The sequence below is a fragment of the Protobothrops mucrosquamatus genome, unplaced genomic scaffold (assembly GCF_001527695.2).
Source record: "Protobothrops mucrosquamatus isolate PMUCROS unplaced genomic scaffold, P.Mucros_1.0 scaffold4393, whole genome shotgun sequence".
Lineage (NCBI taxonomy): Eukaryota > Metazoa > Chordata > Lepidosauria > Squamata > Viperidae > Protobothrops > Protobothrops mucrosquamatus.
The window spans coordinates 111,003-131,955 of NW_015390306.1; the positions used below are offsets into that span (position 1 = coordinate 111,003).

Genomic DNA, 20,953 nt, shown 5'->3' on the forward strand with positions numbered 1-20,953 from the left:
ATCGGAAACACAGCTGGTAATATTTGGTTTTAATTCGGCTTTTATCGGGGTTTATTTTTTGTATTTCTGTATTTTTGTATTTTGTATTTTTTGTATTTTGTGTATATTATTTGTTTTTAATATGCTGTGAACCGCCCTGAGTCCTATGGGAGAAGGGCGGTATACAAATTAAATTATCTATCTATCTATCTATCTATCTATCCTCTACCTCCTCCTCCTCTTCCTCCTCCTCTACCTCAGACATGTCAAACACAAGGCCCGGGGGCCGGATGCGGCCCGCGAAGTGGTTTCATGTGGCCCGCGAAGCCATCCTGGAAACAGTGAGGGAACGGCCCCCGCTGCCTTGGCCCTGGCCCACCCCGTCTGGGAGCCAATGTACAATTTTGTGGTGGCCATCTATGCTGAAACGCATTCAGTCTTAGCTCCACAAGGCTGTCTGGAAACAGCGAGGAACCAGCCCCTGCCGCGTCGGCCCTGTCCCCTGGGTGCATGCTGGGGAGGTGTCACCCTTTGTGAGGAATGAAGAAATGCACCATCGCCTGGAAATGGCCAGAAAATGGCCCTCGCCTACTTCACATATCCGGCTTGATGGGCTCTGCCCTGGTCCCACCCCTTTCTGCCAGAGACCCTCAGATCTGTCCCACTCCTGTCCAGGCCCCCACAGGCACCTTTGACATGAATGATGTAGATCTGGCCACGCCCACCCAGTAGGCCACACCCACTCCACCCACGCCCACCCAGTAGGCTGCACCCACCCTGGCCACACCCATCCGCCTCCCCCCCGATGGCAACCGCAATGCTGATGCGGCCCTCAATGAAATTGAGTTTGACACCCCTGCTCTACCTTCTCCTCCTTCACAAACCCCACTCCCTTCTCGTACTGATGATGTTACCTAGTTTTGGTAATGAAACGTCTGCAAGAAAACAACCAAGCTGAGAGAGCACCAGAAATCCCACAGTCTCCTCCTCCAACCACAATTGAGCTCTCAAAATTTCTACTGCCAGGCGGGAGAGTCATTAAGTGAGTTTTTCCCCCATTTTATGACCTTCCTTGCCGCAGTTGTTAAACGAATCACTGCAGTTGTTAAATTAGTAACCGGGTTGTTAAGTGAATCTGGCTTCCCCATTGACCTTGTAACTTCAAATGGCTACTAAGGGACCACTGGTAAGTTGAAGACAATCCGTCTAGCCAAGGGCAGAAAGAACGAAAGCCTAAACCAGTGGTGGCGAACCTATGGCATGCGTGCCAGAGGTGGCACTCAGAGCCCTCTTTGTGGGCACGCGCGCCTTGCCCCAGAGATGGCAACTGTCTCTCTTCAACCAGCCGTCCGCTAACTCGCCGAGGTCCCATGTGGCCAGATGCATCCCAGCACAGCTAGTTTCCCTCCACCCCCTCCCGTCCCATCCCTCCTGGTCTCGCATGCTCTCCTTTTCCTGGGCAGGACCCACTGCATCGCCTCCTCAGCTGTTGGCCGGCCGTCCAGCTCAGAAGCAGCTTCTCTGAACTGGCAGCGGGCTGCGGAGCCCCAGAGTGCACCGGTCGAGGGGCCGGCAGGCTGTGGCTGCTGACGGACACTGTCGGCCCCCATGCACTCGCTGGCCTCTGTGTGCGCAGGCCGATGGTGTCAGGCAGAAGCTGCCCCGGCCCCTGCCTTGCCTTGCCCTGCAACAATGGCACCCCAACTCTGCCTTGCCTTGCCTCACCTCACCCCGCAGGACGAGCCTCCTGCCCACCGCCCCACCTGCCAGAGATCCCCTGGATCTACCCCAACCCTGCCTGGCCCCCACAGGCATCACTCCCCACGAGCAACATCGAGGTGACCATGCCCACCTTGGCCGCACCCACCCAGTCTGCCATGACCACCACAGCCATGCCCACCCAGTGGGCCATGCCCATCTGGCACCCGGCGATAAATAAGTGGGTTTTGGGTTGCAATTTGGGCACTTGGTCTCTAAAAGGTTCACCATCACTGGCCTAAACCAAGTTATCTTCCAGCATAACACAATCTGCAAACGCAGCTGAACTCCATGCGAGTTAGGTGGCATACAAATTTAGTTAATAAATACATTTTAAAAAATCTTGCTTGCCTAATATAATAATATTTTTAGGGGTAAGACTCCAGAGCTTATAGCCTTCAGTTTTGTTTTTTTTTCCCCTATGCATGTATCTGTGGCTTGCTTTGAAGCTGCAAATGATTTACAGAGCCAGTAGGACAAAAGTAAAGAATGCAACTTTTAAAACATGCTTCAATTTTTTCTGCCTCCTAGTCACCCGTGGTTTCTCTGTTCAACCAACCATGTTTATCAGTACAGGAGGTCCCTGCTGAGCTGTGTAATTTCGGTAGCAATGTGAATAACAGAACAACAGAGTTGGAAGGGACCTTGGAGGTCTTCTAGTCCAACCCTCTGCTCAGGCAGGAAACCCTATACCAATTCAGACAAATGGTTGTCCAATTTCTTCTTAAAAACCTGCAGTGTTGGAACATTCACCCGCAACCTCTGAAGGTAAGCCATTCCTCTGGCTAATTATTCTTACTGTCAGGAAATGTCTCCTTGGTTCTAGGTTAGTTCTCTCCTTGATTAGTTCCCATCCATGGCTTCTTGCCCTGCCTTTACATGCTTTGGAGAATAAATTGGCTCCCTCTTCTTTGTGGCAACCCCTGAGATATTGGAAAACTACTAGCATTTCACCCCTAGTCCTTCTTTTCATTAAACTGAACCAGGGGTAGGCAACCCAAAACACTCAAAGAGCCACTTGGACCCGTTTCCCACCGAAAAGAAAACACTGGGAGCCGCAAAACCCTTTTGATATCTAAAATGAAGTTCGGCTCTTTTATGACTCATGGACTTCAACTCTCAGAATTCTCCTCGGAGAACACCGTAAGTCCACTTTCTTTTTTACACACAAACACACACACACACACACATCCACTCTCTTTTTTACACACAAACACACACACACACACAGAGAGAGAGAGAGAGAGAGAGAGAGAGAGAGAGAGAGAGAGAGAGAGAGAGAGAAGGGAAGTGCAAGTGCCTCTCTCTGTCTCAGTCTCTCTCTGCAAATGGCAGAGGAGGCTGGGAGCCACAGGGGAAGGCTCAAAGAGCCACATGCGGCTCCGGAGCCGCAGGTTGCCGACCTGTGAACTAGACGTACCCAGTTCCTGCAACTGTTCTTCATATGTTTTAGGCATGAGATCTGATTCAGGGGCAAAGCACATGTTTTGCATATATCAGAGGCTGGATGTAATCTCTGAAATCTCCACTTTGAGACAGACAGAGACAGGCAGGCAAGCAAGCAGGCAGGCAGGCAGATCTCCATGCCAGCAGGAAGGTCATTGTGCAAAGAGGAGGTGTTGAACCTAACAAATGATGGACTAGAAAATTTTTCTACTGATCCTGTAGCCCTATTCTCAAAAATATCTTGAAACAAATAGGTACACTGACGCTTGCGTAGACTTTGATTTCCGCTCCCATCGTCAAACTGTCTGCGTTTGATGATGAAAGCTGCGGATGATGGACACCGTCATCCCCCAAACAAACAGAGACTGCCAAATCACTATCACTTAAGTTGGTAGCACTGCTTTGCCAGGGTCTTCTGAGGCCCACCAGGAAGTGGGTACCCACCCCTGCAGCCCTGGATTGTGGGCCACGCATTTGGCTAACTCACCCGTGGGAAAGTTGTGGGTTTCAGCGGTGAAGATGACATGTCGGGTGGAGGTCCGCTTCTCGAAGGGACTGGCCTTGGATGGGTCGCTGGGCCAGAGTGAGAGGACTTCCTTGCCTTGGATTGCACTTGAAGGAGAAGACACAAAACTTAAGCTTCAGGAATGCATCAAAAATGAAAATCTTCTTCGTCCTGGTGCATTGGAACTACAGCACCCAGATTTCCTTGCTCTTCAGCTGTACTGATTGGGAATCCTTGGACCTGTGGTCTCCCAAGGCATCTGAGAAACATCCCACTGAGTCAAACAGGTTCCACTTCTCTTCCTCAGTGGCTGCGCCAAGTAGTCCTTGACTTATGACCGCAATTGGGACGGAAACTTCCATCACTAAGCAATGCCGTTGTTAAGTGAGTTGCACCTGATTGTGCAACCATTTATTTGCAATTTATTTGTCGTTAAGTGAATCGTGCTACTTATTACATGAATCTGACTTTCCCCGTTGACTTTGCTTGTTGGAAACCCCCAGAGTAAATTACTAATGGCATTCACACGACACTGCAACCAACGTAAATACATACCGGTTGCCAAGCACCCAAATCCTGACCACAGCGAGGCTGCGATGGTCATAAAAGCAAGAACTGGTCATAAGACACTTTCTTCTGTACCTCTGAATAACTACGAACGGTCATTAAATGAGCGGTCGTAAATCGAGGACTATCTGTCTTGCCAATCTAGCAATTCCAATTTTCAACTGCCGGGTGGGGAAAGAGACAGAGAGAGAGAGAACGGGGAAATACCCACCTGCTGTTGTCGCAAAATTTGATGACGTTGTTGGGATTGCTCCGTTCTTGAGTTTTCATGATGGACTCGAAGAGCGATTCCTTCATTTCCTTCCCGTCCACCAGGAGGCGCCCTTTGAAGAACCAATGCCGGCTGTGTTCACTGCGGGGAAACATCAGGTAGAAGGAAAGAAAAGGTAAGAAGACTATCCCAAAGGTGCTTTTTTTTTTTTCCCAGGAGGCAACTGGACTTTCTCGTTTTTCTTTCAAAGACATTTCGCTTCTCATCCAAGAAGCTTCTTCAGCTCTGACTGGACGCTGGGGAATGGAAGGATTTAGATTCCTTGCAGACAGCTGGTCATTTGCATTCTTTTAGAGCAGGGGTGTCAAACTCAATTTCATTGAGGGCCGCATCAGCATTGCGGTTGCCCTTGGGGGCCGGGTGGGTGTGGCCAGGGTGGGTGTGGCCTACTGGGTGGGCGTGGATGGAGTGGGTGTGGCCTACTGGGTGGGCATGGCCAGCTGTACATCGTTCCCGTCAAGGGTGCCTGTGGGGGCCTGGGCAGGAGTGGGACAGATCTGAGGGTCTCTGGCAGAAGGGGGTGGGACCGGGGCAAGTGCCAAGGCATGGTCCATTTCTTCATTCCTCACAAAGGGTGACCCCTCCCCTGCATGCACCCAGGGGCTGGGGCCAATGCGGCAGGGGCTGGTTCCTCGCTGTTTCCAGACGGCCTTGTGGAGCTAAGACTGAATGCGTTTCAGCATAGATGGCCACCACAAAATTGTACATTGGCTCCCGGCTGGCCTGGGCCAGGGCTAAGGCAGCAGGGGCCGTTCCCTCATTGTTTCCAGGATGGCTTCGCGGGCCACATGAAACCACTTCGCGGGCCTCATCCGGCCCCCAGGCCTTGTGTTTGACATGTCTGTTTTAGAGAGTCGTTGAGGCCATTTTGAGGTTTAAATGAACTGCTATAAGTTGAGGACTGCCTGTATAACTTTATCCATAGGAATTGAGTGATAATAAGGGATTCCATTTTTCTTAGGTCAATTAAACCTATTTAGGTCATAAGAAGGGGAAAAAACAGCACTAGAAATTGAGGCATTCACCATTTATTCTGGATCATATCATTACATTCATCTCCTTCTTTGGGGGGGGGAATATAAAATTCCAGAAATATATTGTCTTCTCTCTCTGCTTGTTAACTCTTGCTTTCCTATTCTCTCTAGAGCGGGGGTCCCCAACCTGTGGGCCGTGGCCCAGGGCCTGCTAGCCACCGGGCCGCGGGACAGGCTGGCCAGTGCGCGCATGTGTGCATGCACACACACCCCCACACGTGCTAGCGCCATGACATGGGGCGTGAAAACAGGACACCGCCACGCCTTGAGACACAAAAACGGGACGCCGCGCACCTCACAGTGTGAAAACGGGGCTCCGTGCTGCAGGGCATGAAAACAGGATGCTGCGCCGTACAAGAATGGGGCAGGGCTAGCGAGTATCACACAAACGCTAGCGCCGCCCCGTTTGCGTCGTGCACATGCTCGCGGGCCCATGCACGCATGTGCGTGTAAAATGCTTCCTCTTCCCTTTTCCTCCAGTCTGCCCACTAAGAAAGGTTGGTGACCTTTGCTCTAGAGTAGCTTTCCTCAGCCATGACAATTTTTAAGATGTGTAGATTTCAAATCCCAGCTGGCTGGGGAATTCTGGGAGCTGAAGTCCACACATCTGAAAATTGCTAAGGTTCAGAAACACTGCTCTAGAGGTCCTTGGGCCAGAAACAACCTGGAACATGATTTTAAATAAAGGGAATCCCATGGCCCTGGGACAGTACAACCATCATAAATATGAATCAATTGCCAAGGGTCCCAATTTTGATCACGTGCCCATGGGGATGCTGCGAAGGCTGTGTGAAAACTGATCATCAGTCGCTTTTTTCAGTGCTGTTGTTAACTTTGAATGGTCACTAAATGAGGACTGCCTGTAAGTCGAGGACTACCTGTGCAATCAGGCATGGCACTAGAAAATTGAAGGGTATTTTTTTCCTTTTTTCCCCCACAGTGGCCAAGCATCCAAATTTTGATCACGTGACACCCAGGCATGCTGTAGCAGTCACAAGTGTCAAAAATAGCCCTAAGTCCCTTTTTCCAGTGCAGTTGTGACTTTGGTCACCAAACAAATCATTGTAAGTCGAGGATTACGTGAACTGTTCAAAGTTTTCCGCCAGGGCAGACTCTAAGGCAGAGTTTTTCAACCTGGGCAGCTTTTAAGTTGCGTGGACCCCATTACAGAAACAATACCTGTTGGACTGAGCAAGGTCAAAGCATTCTACGCTGGTGGGGTTTCTGCCCAGTTTTTGGAAGAGAGCGGTGTAGAAATCCAGGTCCCAGGAATCAAAAGCCAGACCTAAGGAAGCAGAGAAACACAGAGGTTGACTTACCGGTGTCACTTAATTTCTACCCCAGCCCTTCCTGCATGAAAAGAAATGAATGAACAAATGTAAGAGGATATGAGAAGGAATCGCTTTGCAATTTGAAGCAATAATGATGTCCTTATGCAGGGGTCTTCAAACTTGGCAACTTGAAGATTTGTGGACTTCAACTCACAAAATTCCCCAGCCAAAAATTTCTCCTTAGTTCTAGATTGGTTTTCTCCTTGATGAGTTTCCATCCATTGCTTCTTGTCCTGCCTTCAGGGGCTTTGGAGAATAGCTTGACTCCCTCTTCTTTGTGGCAGCCCCTGAGATATTGGAAGACTGACATTATGTCTGTTTGTCTGTCTACCTATATCTATATCTATCTATTATATTTCTATCTATCTATCTATCTATCTATCTATCTATCTATCTATCTATCTATCTATCTATCTATCTATCTATCTATCTATCTATCTCTATTCTATTCTATTCTATTCTATTCTATTCTATTCTATTCTATTCCATTCCATTCCTATTCTATTCTATTCTATTCTATTCTATTCCATTCCATTATCTTTATTTTATTCCATTCCATTCCATTCTATTCTATTCTATTCTATTCTATAAATTCATGTTTCCTTCCACAGTAAATTGTTTCCGGTCTAAGAGCTTAAGAGAAGACTGTGAGTAGAAGAACCCAGAATTTGAAGGATGTGTGTCTACAATGTATGTTCTTATTTGTGGTTTTGACTTGTGTGTAGCATTAATTTTGTTGTGAGTTACACAATGACAATAAAGATATTCTATATCTATATTTATATCTATCTTTGGAGAATAGGTTGAACCCCTTCTTCTGTATGGCAGCCCCTCAAATATTGGAACACTGCTATCATGTCACCCCTAGTCCTTTTCATTAAACCAGACATACCCAATTCCAGCAACCGTTCTTCATATATATGTTTTAGCCTCCAGCCCCCTAATCACCTTGGCTGCTCTTCTCTGCACTCTTTCTAGAGTCTCAACATCTTTTTTGTATCATGGTGATCGAAACTGAACAACAGGCTACTACAAACTCAGCCTGCTGTCTCCTAGCTAAATAATTCCCCAATATTTCCCCAATCTCTTTACCCTCCCTAGCTCATACCAAGCTGGTTGTTGGCCTTGACGAGAGCCGCTCTCCCTTCTCCAAGAATATCAACGTGGAACACCGCTTCGGGGTGGGTTGCTACAGCAAAACTGTTGATGGGTTCGGGATAGGTCTGCTCCGTCATCCGATCATAGAGTGAAGCTACCAGCTGGGTCTCCTGGGATGATGTGGGCAGTTGATCACACTGAAAAACAAAATCAACCTTTGGATTCTAAATTCAAGAGGGGTTTTATGCACCTGATGAAGAAAACTTTGGATATCCAAAGAGCAGATTCAAGACCCACCCTCTGAAATAGCCAAACGAGAGAAAATGGTGTAGCAAATCTGCAGCTACGAATTCTATCGGGTGTTCCAGACATTTTGGAAACTGTCCACCTAGTCCAGGGGTAGGCAACCTTGGCTCTTTTATGACTCGTGGACTTCAACTCCCAGAATTCCTGAGCCAGCCACGCTGAGGGGAAAGGGAGAGGTTTCCAAGCTGAGCCATGCTGGCTCAGGAATTCTGGGAGTTGAAGTCCACGAGTCATGAAGGGGCCAAAGTTTCCCTCGTGCTGGCTCAGACAGAAGAATAAGGAGCTGATTAGAGCTAGGACAGGGCTAGGCCACCTTGGCTCTTTTATGACTCGTGGACTTCAACTCCCAGAATTCCTGAGCCAACATGGCTCAGCTTGGAAACCTCTCCCTGTCCCCTCAGCGTGGCTGGCTCCAGAATTCTGGGAGCTGAAGTCCACGAGTCATAAAAGAGCCAAGGTTGCCTACCCCTGGATTAGGCCTAGGCTACTTTCTGACTCGTGGACTTCAACTCCCAGAATTCCTGAGCCAACATGGCTCAGCTTGGAAACCTCTCCCTGTCCCCTCAGCATGGCTGGCTCAGGAATTCTGGGAGTTGAAGTCCACGGGTCATAAAAGAGCCAAGGTGGCCTAGCCCTGACCTAGTCTTAAAGCTACAAATCTACAAATCCTGATTAGTAGGTTGTACCTCCGACTGAAACAAAGGATTGCAGTATTTCCACACCTCCCAACGGGAGGGTCCCCTTCGCTAGAAGTGGTTGGGGAAGTTGGTCCATAATCAACTGAGAAAAAAACTACAGGTAATCCTCCACTTACAGTCATTCATTTAGCGACCGTTTGAAGTTACAACGGCACTGAAAAAAGTGACTCATGACCCTTTTTCACACTTACGGCTATTTCCGCATCCCTGTGGTCATGTGATCAAAATTGGGATACTTGGCAACTGGTTCATATTTATGATGGTTACAGTGTCCCGAGGTCACGTGATCACCTTTTGTGACCTTGTGACAAGCAAAGTCAAATGGGGGAAGCCAGATTCACTGAACAACCGTGTCACTAACTTAACAACTGCAGTGATTCACTTAACAATTGTTGCAAGAAAGTTCGTAAAACGGGGGAAAATTCACTTAACAACTGTCTTGCTTAGCAATGGAAATTTTGGACTCAGCTGTGGTTGTAAACCTACCTGTAATTAGGCATCGTATTAAAGCTTTATTCAACTATTATTCAAGAATTTTTATCCCTGCAAGCAGGCTGCAGAACAGCTCCCCCCGTCTATCTAAGATAATTCTTAGATGTGCACGTGGGAAGCAGAGGGGAAACAGAAGAAGATACAAAAATACACACATACTTTGAAAAGGTAGCGTCGGGAACACTCAACTCGGTCAATATTTTCCAACCCAGCCGCCAGGCACACGGAGACAGCATTGGTGGAATAGGCAGTCGAAAAATTCAACCTGCAAGCATGAAGAAGATGAAGATAACTATGGAGGAGGAGGAGGAGGAAGAAGAGGTTGTCTTGAAATTAAATCCAAACAGATCTGAAGCTTGGATACATTCTCGCCATATGTCCTTTAATAATGCCTAATGCAAGGAGATCCAATCAGTCAATCTTAAAGGAAATCAACCTTTAACTGTTCTTTGGAAGGACAGATACTGTAATTGGAGCTCAGATATATTGGCTACCTAATAAGAAGAGAGAAGACTCGTTGGAAAAGACCCTGTGTAAGGACCTGCCCCAGGTGGACCCTCAGGAAAGTGAAACTCTTGACGCCGTTGAAATGAATCAAAAGGACTTTTACTGAGAGAAAGTGGATGCAGAAAAGTCAGGTGGAATCTGAAGGTCCTGTGCAAATCACAAAACAATTCTTTCATTTCCCCAACTTCTCCACCCCCAACCAATCCACCAACAGCCAATGTGATGCCGTAAGGTTGTTTTGAGAACGCTGAGGTGCTGGGTTGATAACAGGCCACCCTCAGGGTACGAGAGCCTTGGAACCAGGCTGGAACCGGCTGGGAAGGAGTCTGCTCTGTTTCTGAAGACAATCCCCCTCTCTAATTCCCAAACAGTTACAGCAAAAGCGAAAGCATGCAAAAAAAAAAAAATGCCAGCAAGGCTTCCTTCCCCACCACCCCTCCTTCAACAAAATGGCAGGACACAATAGTGGACTTGACATCCTGATGTTGGGAAAGACTAACGGCAAAAGGAGAAGGGGACGGTGTCGCTGACACAATGAACATGAATTTGGCCAAACTCTGGGAGACAGTGGAAGGGGGGGGCTGGCAAGCTATGGGCCATGGGGTCACAAAGAGTTGGACACAACTTAGCGAATGAACAGCAACAACTAGAATGCTTAAGTGCAGGCCAACCATAAATGACATAGTCTAGAACAGGGGTAGGCAACCTTGGCTCTTTTATGACTCGTGGACTTCAACTCCCAGAATTCCTGAGCCAGCCGTGCTGAGGGAAAAGGGAGAGGTTTCCAAGCTGAGTCCATGCTGGCTCAGGAATTCTGAGAGTTGAAGCCCACGAGTCATAAAAGAGCCAAGGTTGCCTACCCCTGCCCTATATCAGGGGTCCTCAATCTTGGCAACTTTATGACTCGTGGACTTCAACTCCCAGAATTCCTGAGCCAGCATGGCTCAGCTTGGAGACCTCTCCCTTTCCCCTCAGCGTGGCTGACTCAGGAATTGTGGGAGTTGAAGTCCATGAGGCATAAAAGAGCCAAAGTTGCCTACCCCTGGTCTAGAAAGTCTCAGTACTTCTCCCCAGTCAGAACTGATTTAAAACAAATGATCAGCTCTGTTTTGGAGGCACACTATAATTATTTACTTTATTTGTTAGGTTTTTATCCCAGCTTTATTACTTTATACATCACCCGAGCCAGCGAACATACATAACACTCCTTCCTCGGTGCTCCTTTGAAGAACACAGCTTGCCCAAATCAAACATCACAGCAAAATAGGGTTAATTACAAACCAGCAAATAAAAGCAGACCAACAAATGAAAGTTCATTGGAAGTCCTGCTCGTCATGTCTGAATGTGGTTACTTACAGATTGGCATTCACACATTATGATATAGTTTGTTCGGTTTTGACTTATGCAAACGCAGCCACAACCTCCGCAGTCTGTACACCGCTATTGGTTGTTTAGTATGGTGAATGAAGCCAACTAATTGTGGGGTTCTTTAGCAAGGAGCAATTTAGGCAATGTGCATATCTATCCTTTCACTTTGGGATTTATTGTTGACTATGAACTGAAAAAAAAAGCAAGCCTCTGGACTCATAAAAACGGAATTTATTTCTATTGGTAATAAGTGCAGCTTTGTCTTCACCAGTAGACTTACCTTGGACCGAATTCTACCAGGAGATCAGAGGGGCGTGGACTGAGAAAAGATTTGGGTGCAATGTCGCCTTTTTCGAATGGACAGCCAAAAACCCACTGCAACATTTCCATCTCCCGGATGCTCGGGAGAGTCTTTCCTGTTGACAAAACAGGGATGGAAAAAAAGTAATTTTTCCCATACTCTAACAGGGCTATAACCCAGCAGGCCAAGAGGGATAAGCACACTCTGAATCAAACCATTATCTCTTAAATAGGAAGAAAACCACCATACTGAGCGTGCGTCCCTCAGTTCCTCATTCCAAACCCTCCATCGGAATCTACATCTGTGTTCTTCAGTGTTGGCAGGTTGATGATGTGTGGACTTCAACTCCCAGAATTCCCTAGCCAGCCATGCTGGTTGGGAATTCTGGGAGTTGAAGTCCACACATCTTCAAGCGGGCAAGGTTGAGCAACACGGATGTAGACCAAGGTTGATTCAATTCTCCTACCTGTCCAGTTGACGTTGAAACACAGTTCCTTCTGGACCGCTTGGACGCCATCGCCTAAGATAGTTTGGGCAGACAGCAGGAGATTGTTGAGGCCACTGTCGGCCTCGCTGGGCCTTTGATAATAATGTAAAACCACCATGTCTGTCCTAAGGGAATAGAATAGAGAGACAATGAGGAAACTTAACAGTATACGTACAAAATAGAAGTTTAATACAGGTAATCTTATGACTGCGACTGAGGCCAGAATTACAATAATAGGATGTTAGATCATTAAGCGGGTCACTGCCTGACAATTTTGTGGCCCTTTTTTATGGTAATTGTTAAATGAACACAAGGGACATTATGTGAATAATGTGAATTATGTTAAGCGAATCCACTTTATCTAATGGATTGGGGTTCCCCCCCCCCGAAACCAGAAGTAAACACAAGAAAGTCACACACAAAGAAAACATTGAAAATCCTGGTTGTGTAACTTCAAGACACTACAAACGGCCATAAAGGTGAGTGGGTTGTCAAGCACCTAAAACGCAATTTTGTGATTACGAGGTGCATGCATGCGTGTGTGTGTGTGTGTGTGCTGCAGCCATCAAAACTTAAAAACGGTGTTGTTAGTATCTTTGGCGGTGTCCATGGTAACTTCAATCAGACACTAAGTGACCTGTCATTAAGTGAGGACCAATTGCACTGTGTACAGCTCTGCTCACACGTGAACTGGACAAGAGGACAATTTCACGAAGAAACTCAAAAACACGAGACAGGGGGAGACATTTTGAGATTCTCCAGCTTTCAGAAAAGACAATGAGGGAGGGAGACATGATGAAGATGTATACGACCTATTTAGCCCAAATTTTCTGTTGCTAAGACAGACGGCTATTAAGCGAGTTTTGCCCCATTTTACGACCGTTCTGGCCACAGTTAAGTGAATCACAGCAGTTATTCAGTTAGTAACATGACTGTTAAGTGAACTTGGCTCCCTTGTCAGAAGGTCGCAAAAGGTGATCTCATGACCCCAGCCAGGACACTGCAACCGTCATAAATACGAAAGTGGCCAAGGGTACAAATTTGAGTCATGGAATACTGCAACGATTGTAAGTGTGAAAAACTTTTATAAGCCACTTTTTTCAGTGCCACTGTAATTTTGAATGGTCACTAAAAGAACGATTGTAAGTCAAGGACTATTTGTGCAATCATGTATGGCGCTAGAAAATTGAAGCGTATTTTTTCTTCCTCTTTTCAAAGCGTGAAGACCAGAGGTTATCCAATGAAAGTGAATGAAAGGCTGTTTAGAACAGAACCAAAAATTCCCTTCTTCAGACAAACCTAATTAACTAGGAAAAATTCACTACCGGAAGATCAGCTAATAACGTGGATGGCTTGAAAGCGTGACTGGGTCAATTCATAAAGAGCAGATCTACTGAAGCTATGATGGCACCAGACAAAAATGACTCGGGATCAGTTCTTGCACTTACGACTGTCACAACATCCCCCCAAAATTTGGGTAGCTGGCCATCCATCGGCATGTATTCCGGTTCACGGTTCCCAGGATGCCGCAGCCGTGATCTGCATCACAGTTGCAGCATTGTGGGGTCACATGATCACCTCCCCAAATGGCTTCTGACAAGCAAAGTCAATGGGGAATTCCAGATTCGCTTAACGACTGTGTGATTCGCTTAATGAAGTTCACAAAGTGGTCATAAAACTAGTCCAAAGGTGCTTTTTCAGGAGGCAACTGGACTTTCTTGTTTTTCTTTGAAGACGTTTCGCTTCTCATCCCGGAAGCTTCTACGGCTCCGGCTGGATGATGGGCAATGGAAGGATTTATACTCCTTGCAGACGGCTGGTCATTTGCATTCTTTTAGAGAGTCATTGAGGCCACTTGGAGGCCTCAACATTTGCACTACTTAGGAAACCCTGAGGTCACAGGAAAACCTCCAAATGGCTTCAACAACTCCCTAAAAGAAGACAAATGACCAGCTGCCTGCAAAGAGTATAAATCCTTCCATTCCCCACCATCCACTCAGAGCCGAAGAAGCCTCTTGGAGGAGAAGCGAAACGTCTTCAGAGAAAAACAAGAAAGTCCAGTTCCCTCCTGAAACAACCTTTGGGTCAGCCATGGCCTGGATGACTGAGAATCTCCATAGTCGTAAAACTAGGCTCCGCTCACTTAACGACTACATTGCTCAGCGATGGAAGTTCTAGTCCCAACTATAGGTCGTAAGTCGAGAATTACCTGACCGGGCAATTTTTAAAGCAGAAGAATCTGCTAGGCCTAGTGGTCAATATATGGAAGTGCTAAGGGAGCAAATACTGCATTTTATTTCAGAGGTCACTTAGGTTCACCTGCAACTGTTGTACCAATGTGGTGCCAGCCGACGTAGGTCCTACTCCAGAGAGCTGCTGTTTGATCAAAGAGACATCAGAGCAAATACCCAACGGACAAGCCAAAGAGGTCGTTGCCCTCCAAAACTGCTCACAATTCTTGCGTCACTCAAAGCTTCAGAGCAATCTTCGTTGCTTTGCAGCTTCAGTTGCACAAAAATGACAGCAGTTGCGTATCGTGGGGCAAGGGTCCATCCTCCACTTAGCAAGGTTTTTCAAAAGTGGTTTGCCATTGCCTCCTTCCTAGGGCTGAGAGAAAGTGACTGGCCCAAGGTCACCCTGCTGGCCTAAGGCAGGACTAGAATTCACAGTCACCCAGTTTCTAGCTCAGTGGTTCTCAACCTGTGGGTCAGGACCCCATTTGGGGTCGATCGACCATTTCATGGGGGTCGCCAAGCAAGGCTGTCCGCCATTTTTTTTGTCCGCCATTTTTTTCCCCTTTTCTGGCGGGTGCCTTACCTCCCTTGGGCTGGGCCAGCTGGTGGTCAGCCTGCTCCGTCTCTGCTGCTTGCCAGCTACGCCTCGGCCAGCGCAGGGGGCGGAACCACGCATGCGCGGCGCTCCCAGGCAGGGAAAGTCCTCGACTTACGACCGGTTTAGTCCTCGACTTACGACCGGTTTAGTCCTCGACTTACGACCGGTTGGGGTCGCGGCATTAAAAAGGTTGAGAACCACTGTTCTAGCTGGATGTCCTTAACCATGACACCAAACCGCCTCTCTGATGTATAAAACAACTGGCGCAAACAGATTAAATGCTACTAAGGTGCAAACGCACACCCGATAAGAGTCAAAATTCACAAAATTTTAAAAAGACGATTTAAGCAGGAAGAAAATCTGGACGGTCCCCCAAATCAGCTAAATCAAACAGAAAACCTACGGCTGAGTCAACTTCATCACAACTTTTGGCCACCAGTCAATCTCTCGATACTCCTTTCAAAAAACAAACTACAATACGTCCTGTTTCATCCTGTCTCCCCAGCAGGAGCGGACCCCGGTCCCTTCACCCTCAGCCCACCCAGCACGATGGGAGTTGTAATCCCACGCGTCTAAGTTGGGGACGTTTGCAACGGATGCACGTGCTCCTTTCTTCGGGAGCGACCAAGTGAAAGTTTGCCCACCCTGGGGGAAAAAAAAAAAACGACCCCAGCCCGGTTTTACTATTTTGATCCCAAGCGATCTCCAGCTCCGGAGACCGAGTAGCAGACCCGGGCTTTCTTTCAGGAAAGAGCCCCATTTCCTCTACGATACCGAACTCGGGACACGCGGGTCGTGGGGAAAGCCCGAGTTCTCAGGTTGTGCAGCCTTACCTTTGCCTCGGCTGGCTGGGTCTCCTGTCCCCGCGCGATCTCCGCCGCGGCGCTCGCTCTCCGATCACGGGGCACTGGCGAGGCTGGCGCGCGCGGCCCCCGGCGTGGGAGGGGAGCTTTCCCTGGGGAGGGGCGGGGGGAAAGGAGGGTGTGGGAGGTGGCCAGCGGCCCCGCCCTCCTCTCCTATTGGCTGCCTCGCTTCCGGCTTTCAGCCTTGGAAAGGAGCCCGGGGCGGGGGGGGGCGCGCGAGGCAAACTTCGATCGCGGGAGGGAGGGGGAGGGAAGGCTTGCACACAAACACACACACACAAACACACGAGAGAGAGAGAGAGAGAGAGAGGGAGAGCGAGAAAGAGGAAAAGGGGAGAGGTAGAAATAGAAAGGGAGAGGGTGAAAAAGAGGGAGAAGGAGAAAAAAGAGAGGGAAGGAAAAAGAGGGGGAGAAAGGGGGAGGGAGAAATAGAGAAAGAGGGAGAAGGAGAAAAAAGGGGGAAGGGAGAAGGAGAGTGAGAAAGAGAAAAAAGAGGGAGGAGAAAAAGATGGGGGAGGGAGAAACAGAAAGGGAGAGGGTGAAAAAGAGGGAGAAGGAGAAAAAAGAGGGGAGGGAAAAGGGAAAAAAGGGGGAGGGAGAAATAGAGAGAGAGAAGGAGAAAAAAGGGGGAAGGGAGGGAGAGAAAGAGAAAGGAAAAAGGGAGAAGGAGAAAAAGATGGGGGAGGGAGAAATAGAAAGGGAGAGGGTGAAAAAGCGGGAGAAGGAGAAAAGGGGAGGGAAAAAGGGGAAGAGAGAAAGAGAGAAGGAGAAAAAAGGGGGAAGGAAGAAGGAGAAAGAGAAAGGAAAAGGGGAGAGGGAGAAAAAGAGGGGGGAGGGAGAATTTGAGAGAAAGAGAGGGAGAAGGAGGAAAAAGGGGGAAGGGAGAAAGAGGAAGAAGGAGAAAGAGAAGGGAGAAGAGGAAAAGGGGAGAGAGCGAGAGGGAGAAAGAGGCAGAGAGAGAGAAAGAGACTGTGTGCCTTCCAATCAGTGCAACCCCGCCCTCCTTTTAGGCATCCGTCTCCCCCCTTCCCAAGAGCCGGAGGAGGGGAATCTGAGTTGGTCTTTTGGATCGCTTTGTCTTGTGGTGATCTGTCTCTCTGGCCCCTGCTAGTGGCATCCAGGTCATGCTGCCTGTGCTGACTTGGCTGAGCTTTGGAAGCTTAGCTGGATGGGAGACCACTGGGTGATCCAAGGGCTGGAGGCTAGATTGGGAAAGTTGGAAAAAAATATATCGCGGGAGGAAGCAAAGACAAAGCGTGCTTTATTCGAGCCTGATTGATCTTGAAAGCATAGCAGCGTGGCTAATGCTCGGATGGGGCACCACCAGGATATGCTGGGACCGCAGGCCAGATTTTAAAAACAGCTGGAAAGTTGGCGACCATAGATGACTTCCATGTGCTTCTTAATACACGCGTGGTTGTCTCCACCCCTGCAGTTCGGCAGAGTTGGGGAACTTCAAAAATTAGGTTATTCGTCGTTAAACCAGAAAGTCACTGATGATGTTACCTAGTTAGGGTAATGAAACGTCTGCAAGAAAACAAGCAAACTATCAAACTCCTCCTGCTTCTTCTTTTTTGAATTACTCCAGTTGCCCATCTATTTTTGAGGCTGATTGTCTGTTCTGGATCATAGCGGTAATTAGGAGGTCAGATCAAGTTTGTTGGCTATAGGATCCATCTTGCTGGATCACCCCGTGGTCTATTTTCCTCTAGCATGTTCTGGCAAGATGCTTCTCATCCAAAGTGTTCAGTAGTCAGAGGAGGAGGTGGGCCCCCTCTTCTGTGCGCCAGCTGAGGAATTCTGGGAGTTGAAGTCCACACATCTTAAAAGTGGCCCTGTTTGAGAAGCATTAGTCTAGGTCAGGGGTAGGCCACCTTGGCTCTTTTATGACTCGTGGACTTCAACTCCCAGAATTCCTGAGCCAGCCTGGCTCAGCTTGGAAACCTCTCCCTTTCCCCTCAGCATGGCTGGCTCAGGAATTCTGGGAGTTGAAGTCCACGAGTCATAAAAGAGCCAAGGTTGCCTACCCTTGATCTAGGTCAGGGGTCCTCAACCTTGGCAACTTTAAGACTTGTGGACTTCAACTCCCAGAATTCCTCAGCCAGCTTTGCTGGCTGAGGAATTCTGGGAATTGAAGTCCACAAGTCTTAAAGTTGCCAAGGTTGAGGACCCCTGGTCTAGGTTATTACCACATCAGTTTGCTATTTGATTACTTTAAGTCTACTAGCATTGATGATGTTACCTAGTTTGGGTAATGAAACGTCTGCAAGAAAACAAGCAAGTTCAGAGAGCATCAAGCACCCCTCCTTTTAAGTCTGCACAGAAATTGTGACTTCAGTTGCCTCGAGTTTGCAGGAAGAAAATTGGGCGGGGTGGGGGAGGAACAGGCAGTAGAATAAATTGAGTCTATTTATTTACATACACTAAATAAGAAGTAAACATGTGGTAGTCGTGGCCGAGTGGTTAAGGCGATGGACTAGAAATCCATTGGGGTCTCCCCACGCAGGTTCGAATCCTGCCGACTACGACAAAGGGCGCGAGGATTTTGGGTACCTTCGTTTGCATTTTGCATGGGGTCAATTTAATCTGGGTTCTCGGCATTTCAGCTTGGAAAAAAGAAAAAAAAGAAAGAGGACAACTGCAGGAGGGCGATCCTTTTTGATACTTCAAGTCATGAGGTTGGTTTTTTTTCCAAACGAGATTTAAAAATTGAATTAACCCAAGGCAAAAAAAAACAAAAAACCTCACACCTCCACCTGCGCACTTTCTCGTAGTCGGCAGGATTCGAACCTGCGCGGGGAGACCCCAATGGATTTCTAGTCCATCGCCTTAACCACTCGGCCACGACTACCATATATATGTACCTTTCCTTCGTATGTCTAAATACTTCCTACCATAGTTTGGCAGGTAGTGACTGCTTCCTTCCCAGGAAAGGGTTTCCAGGGCAACGGGAAGTGTAATTCAGCCTCTTTCGCCTATGATTTAGGCTGTGCGATGGGAATACGCTGGCTTACCAACCTGGTTACTTGAAGGCTACTCCTTGAAACTGGAAAAAAAAAAAAAAAAGGGAAAGGCTGGTTCTGCATAGTTCATGCTTTTCTAAATCAATCAATCAATCAGCTGCACCAACACTATCACCTTGAATAGGGCGTCCTGCGTGCAAGCTGAATACTCTTAAAATTCTCGCGGGATTGTAGGTGCCCGTCCAGCACATCTGTCCTGATGTTTAAAGGCACAGTTTTAGTGCACTGAATTTACAGGAAGGTCAGGAAGGCAACGTGGGCAGGGTGCAGCTTTGTCGATCTCCTTCCCGGCTGAATTGATCCTTTGCCTCGTAGAATTTGCTTGGAGTGTTATGTTCAGAGGTGATTTGAACACTGTGCTAACTAGGGGCATTGTGTGATTTCTGATAGTGCTTTTGGGGGCTTGTAAGCTAAGCTGGATCAGCCCTGTAACTGATTGGATGGTAGGCTGCCAGTGTAAATGAAATAAATAAATAAATAAATAAATAAATGATGCATCATGCAAGGAAGGAAAGAACCTGTGCCTTGTGGAATTATTTATAACCTTTTTACCACTAGCAGCACCAATTTGCAGTAAGAATGTAAGTTAATACTAGTGGTGGGATTCGGCCGGTTCGCACAAGTTTGGCAGAACCGGTAGCTATTTTTTTGTTGCCCAGGCCCAGAATGGATTTCCGGAAGCAGCATCCACACAGAGAACCTGTTGTTCACATATTTGAATCCCGCCACTGGTTAATACCATTTCAGTCTACTGTTTCTACTATGGACAAAGATGATAAAGGGTCTGGAGGAGTTAGATATGTCTATAGCCTATCAAAGAAAAGGACTAGGGGTGGACATGATAACAGTCTTTCAATATTTGAAGGGTTGTCACAGAGAGGAGGGGGTCAACCTATTGTCCAAAGCACCTGAGGGCAGGGCAAGAAGCAATGGATGGAAACTAATCAAGGAGAGAAGCAACCTAGAACTAAGAAGAAATTTCCTGGCAGTGAGAACAATTAAATCAGTGGGATGATTTGCCTTAAGAAGTTGTCAGTGCTCCAACACTGAAGGTTTTAAAGAAGAGATTGGATAGCCATTAGGAATTGGAATAGGAAAGAGTAGAGTAGAGTAGAGTAGAGTAGAGTAGAGTAATAGAATAGAATAGAATAGAATAGAATAGAATAGAATAGAATAGAATAGAATAGAATAGAATAGAGGAAATTACAGACCTATCAGCCTGACCTCAATACCTGGGAAGATTCTGGAAAAGATAATAAAACAACGAATCAGCGAACACCTAGAGGCAAACAAAGTCATTACTAAAAGCCAACATGGGTTTGTCAAAAACAGATCATGCCAGACAAACCTTATTACATTCTTTGACCAAGTGACAAAATTAGTGGATCAGAGGAATNGTAGAGTAGAGTAGAGTAGAGTAGAATAGAATAGAATAGAATAGAATAGAATAGAATAGAATAGAATAGAATAGAATGGAATGGAATAGAACAGAGAATAGAATAGAATAGAATAGAATAGAATAGAATAGAATAGAATAGAGAATAGAATAGAGAATAGAGTAGAGTAGAGTAGAGTAGAGTAGAATAGAATAGAATAGAATAGAATAGAATAGAATAGAATAGAATAGATTGGAAGGGACATTGGAGGTCTTCTAGTCCAACCCCTTGCTCAGGCAGGAAATCCTATACCATTTCAGACAAATGGTTGTCCAACCTCTTCTTAAAAACTTCCAGTGCTGGAGCATTCACCACTTCATTTGTCTGAAATGGTATAAGGACTCCTGCTTGAGCAGAGGGTTGGGCTAGAAGACCTCCAAGGTCCCTTTCAACTCTTGTTATTCTGTATTCTGTTTAGGATGAGATAACCAGAGCAAGTTTGTGGGAGTCCGCTAACGCTGTATCCCTTTCGGACTCCAGAGTGTGAGAAAGAGAACCGTCATCTTTGCAGAACAGCTGGAATTTGGCTTGAAACCAAAGGCCTGCAGTTTGTTGGCAGCCAGAGATATTTTTGCTGAGCTACCTCAGCAGAAATCCCTCCAGGACACAATGTGAAATCACTGCCCACTTGGGTTGCTGTCCTGGCGTCAC

General features: G+C 47.2%; 1 protein-coding gene and 2 non-coding genes across 3 annotated transcripts in view; 1 reads left to right on the plus strand and 2 right to left on the minus strand.

Annotated features, from left to right (window-relative positions):
- The window catches only part of PFAS (phosphoribosylformylglycinamidine synthase), a 54,072-nt gene extending 41,806 nt beyond the window's left edge, over positions 1-12,266 (minus strand). Inside the window, exons 1-7 of the mRNA XM_015828312.1 lie at positions 12,128-12,266; positions 11,641-11,776; positions 9,645-9,750; positions 8,000-8,186; positions 6,740-6,845; positions 4,467-4,607; positions 3,671-3,795 (exon numbers count right to left, since the gene is read on the minus strand). Of these exons, the coding sequence (XP_015683798.1) occupies positions 3,671-3,795; positions 4,467-4,607; positions 6,740-6,845; positions 8,000-8,186; positions 9,645-9,750; positions 11,641-11,776; positions 12,128-12,266 (940 nt within the window). The remainder of the gene's footprint in view (positions 1-3,670; positions 3,796-4,466; positions 4,608-6,739; positions 6,846-7,999; positions 8,187-9,644; positions 9,751-11,640; positions 11,777-12,127) is intronic.
- Positions 12,267-18,288: 6,022 nt separating this feature from the next.
- Positions 18,289-18,370, plus strand: TRNAS-AGA. The gene has a single exon. It is a non-coding gene; the product is annotated as a tRNA-Ser (tRNA).
- Positions 18,371-18,612: 242 nt separating this feature from the next.
- On the minus strand, positions 18,613-18,694 carry TRNAS-AGA. The gene has a single exon. It is a non-coding gene; the product is annotated as a tRNA-Ser (tRNA).
- Between the last annotated feature and the right edge of the window lie 2,259 nt (positions 18,695-20,953).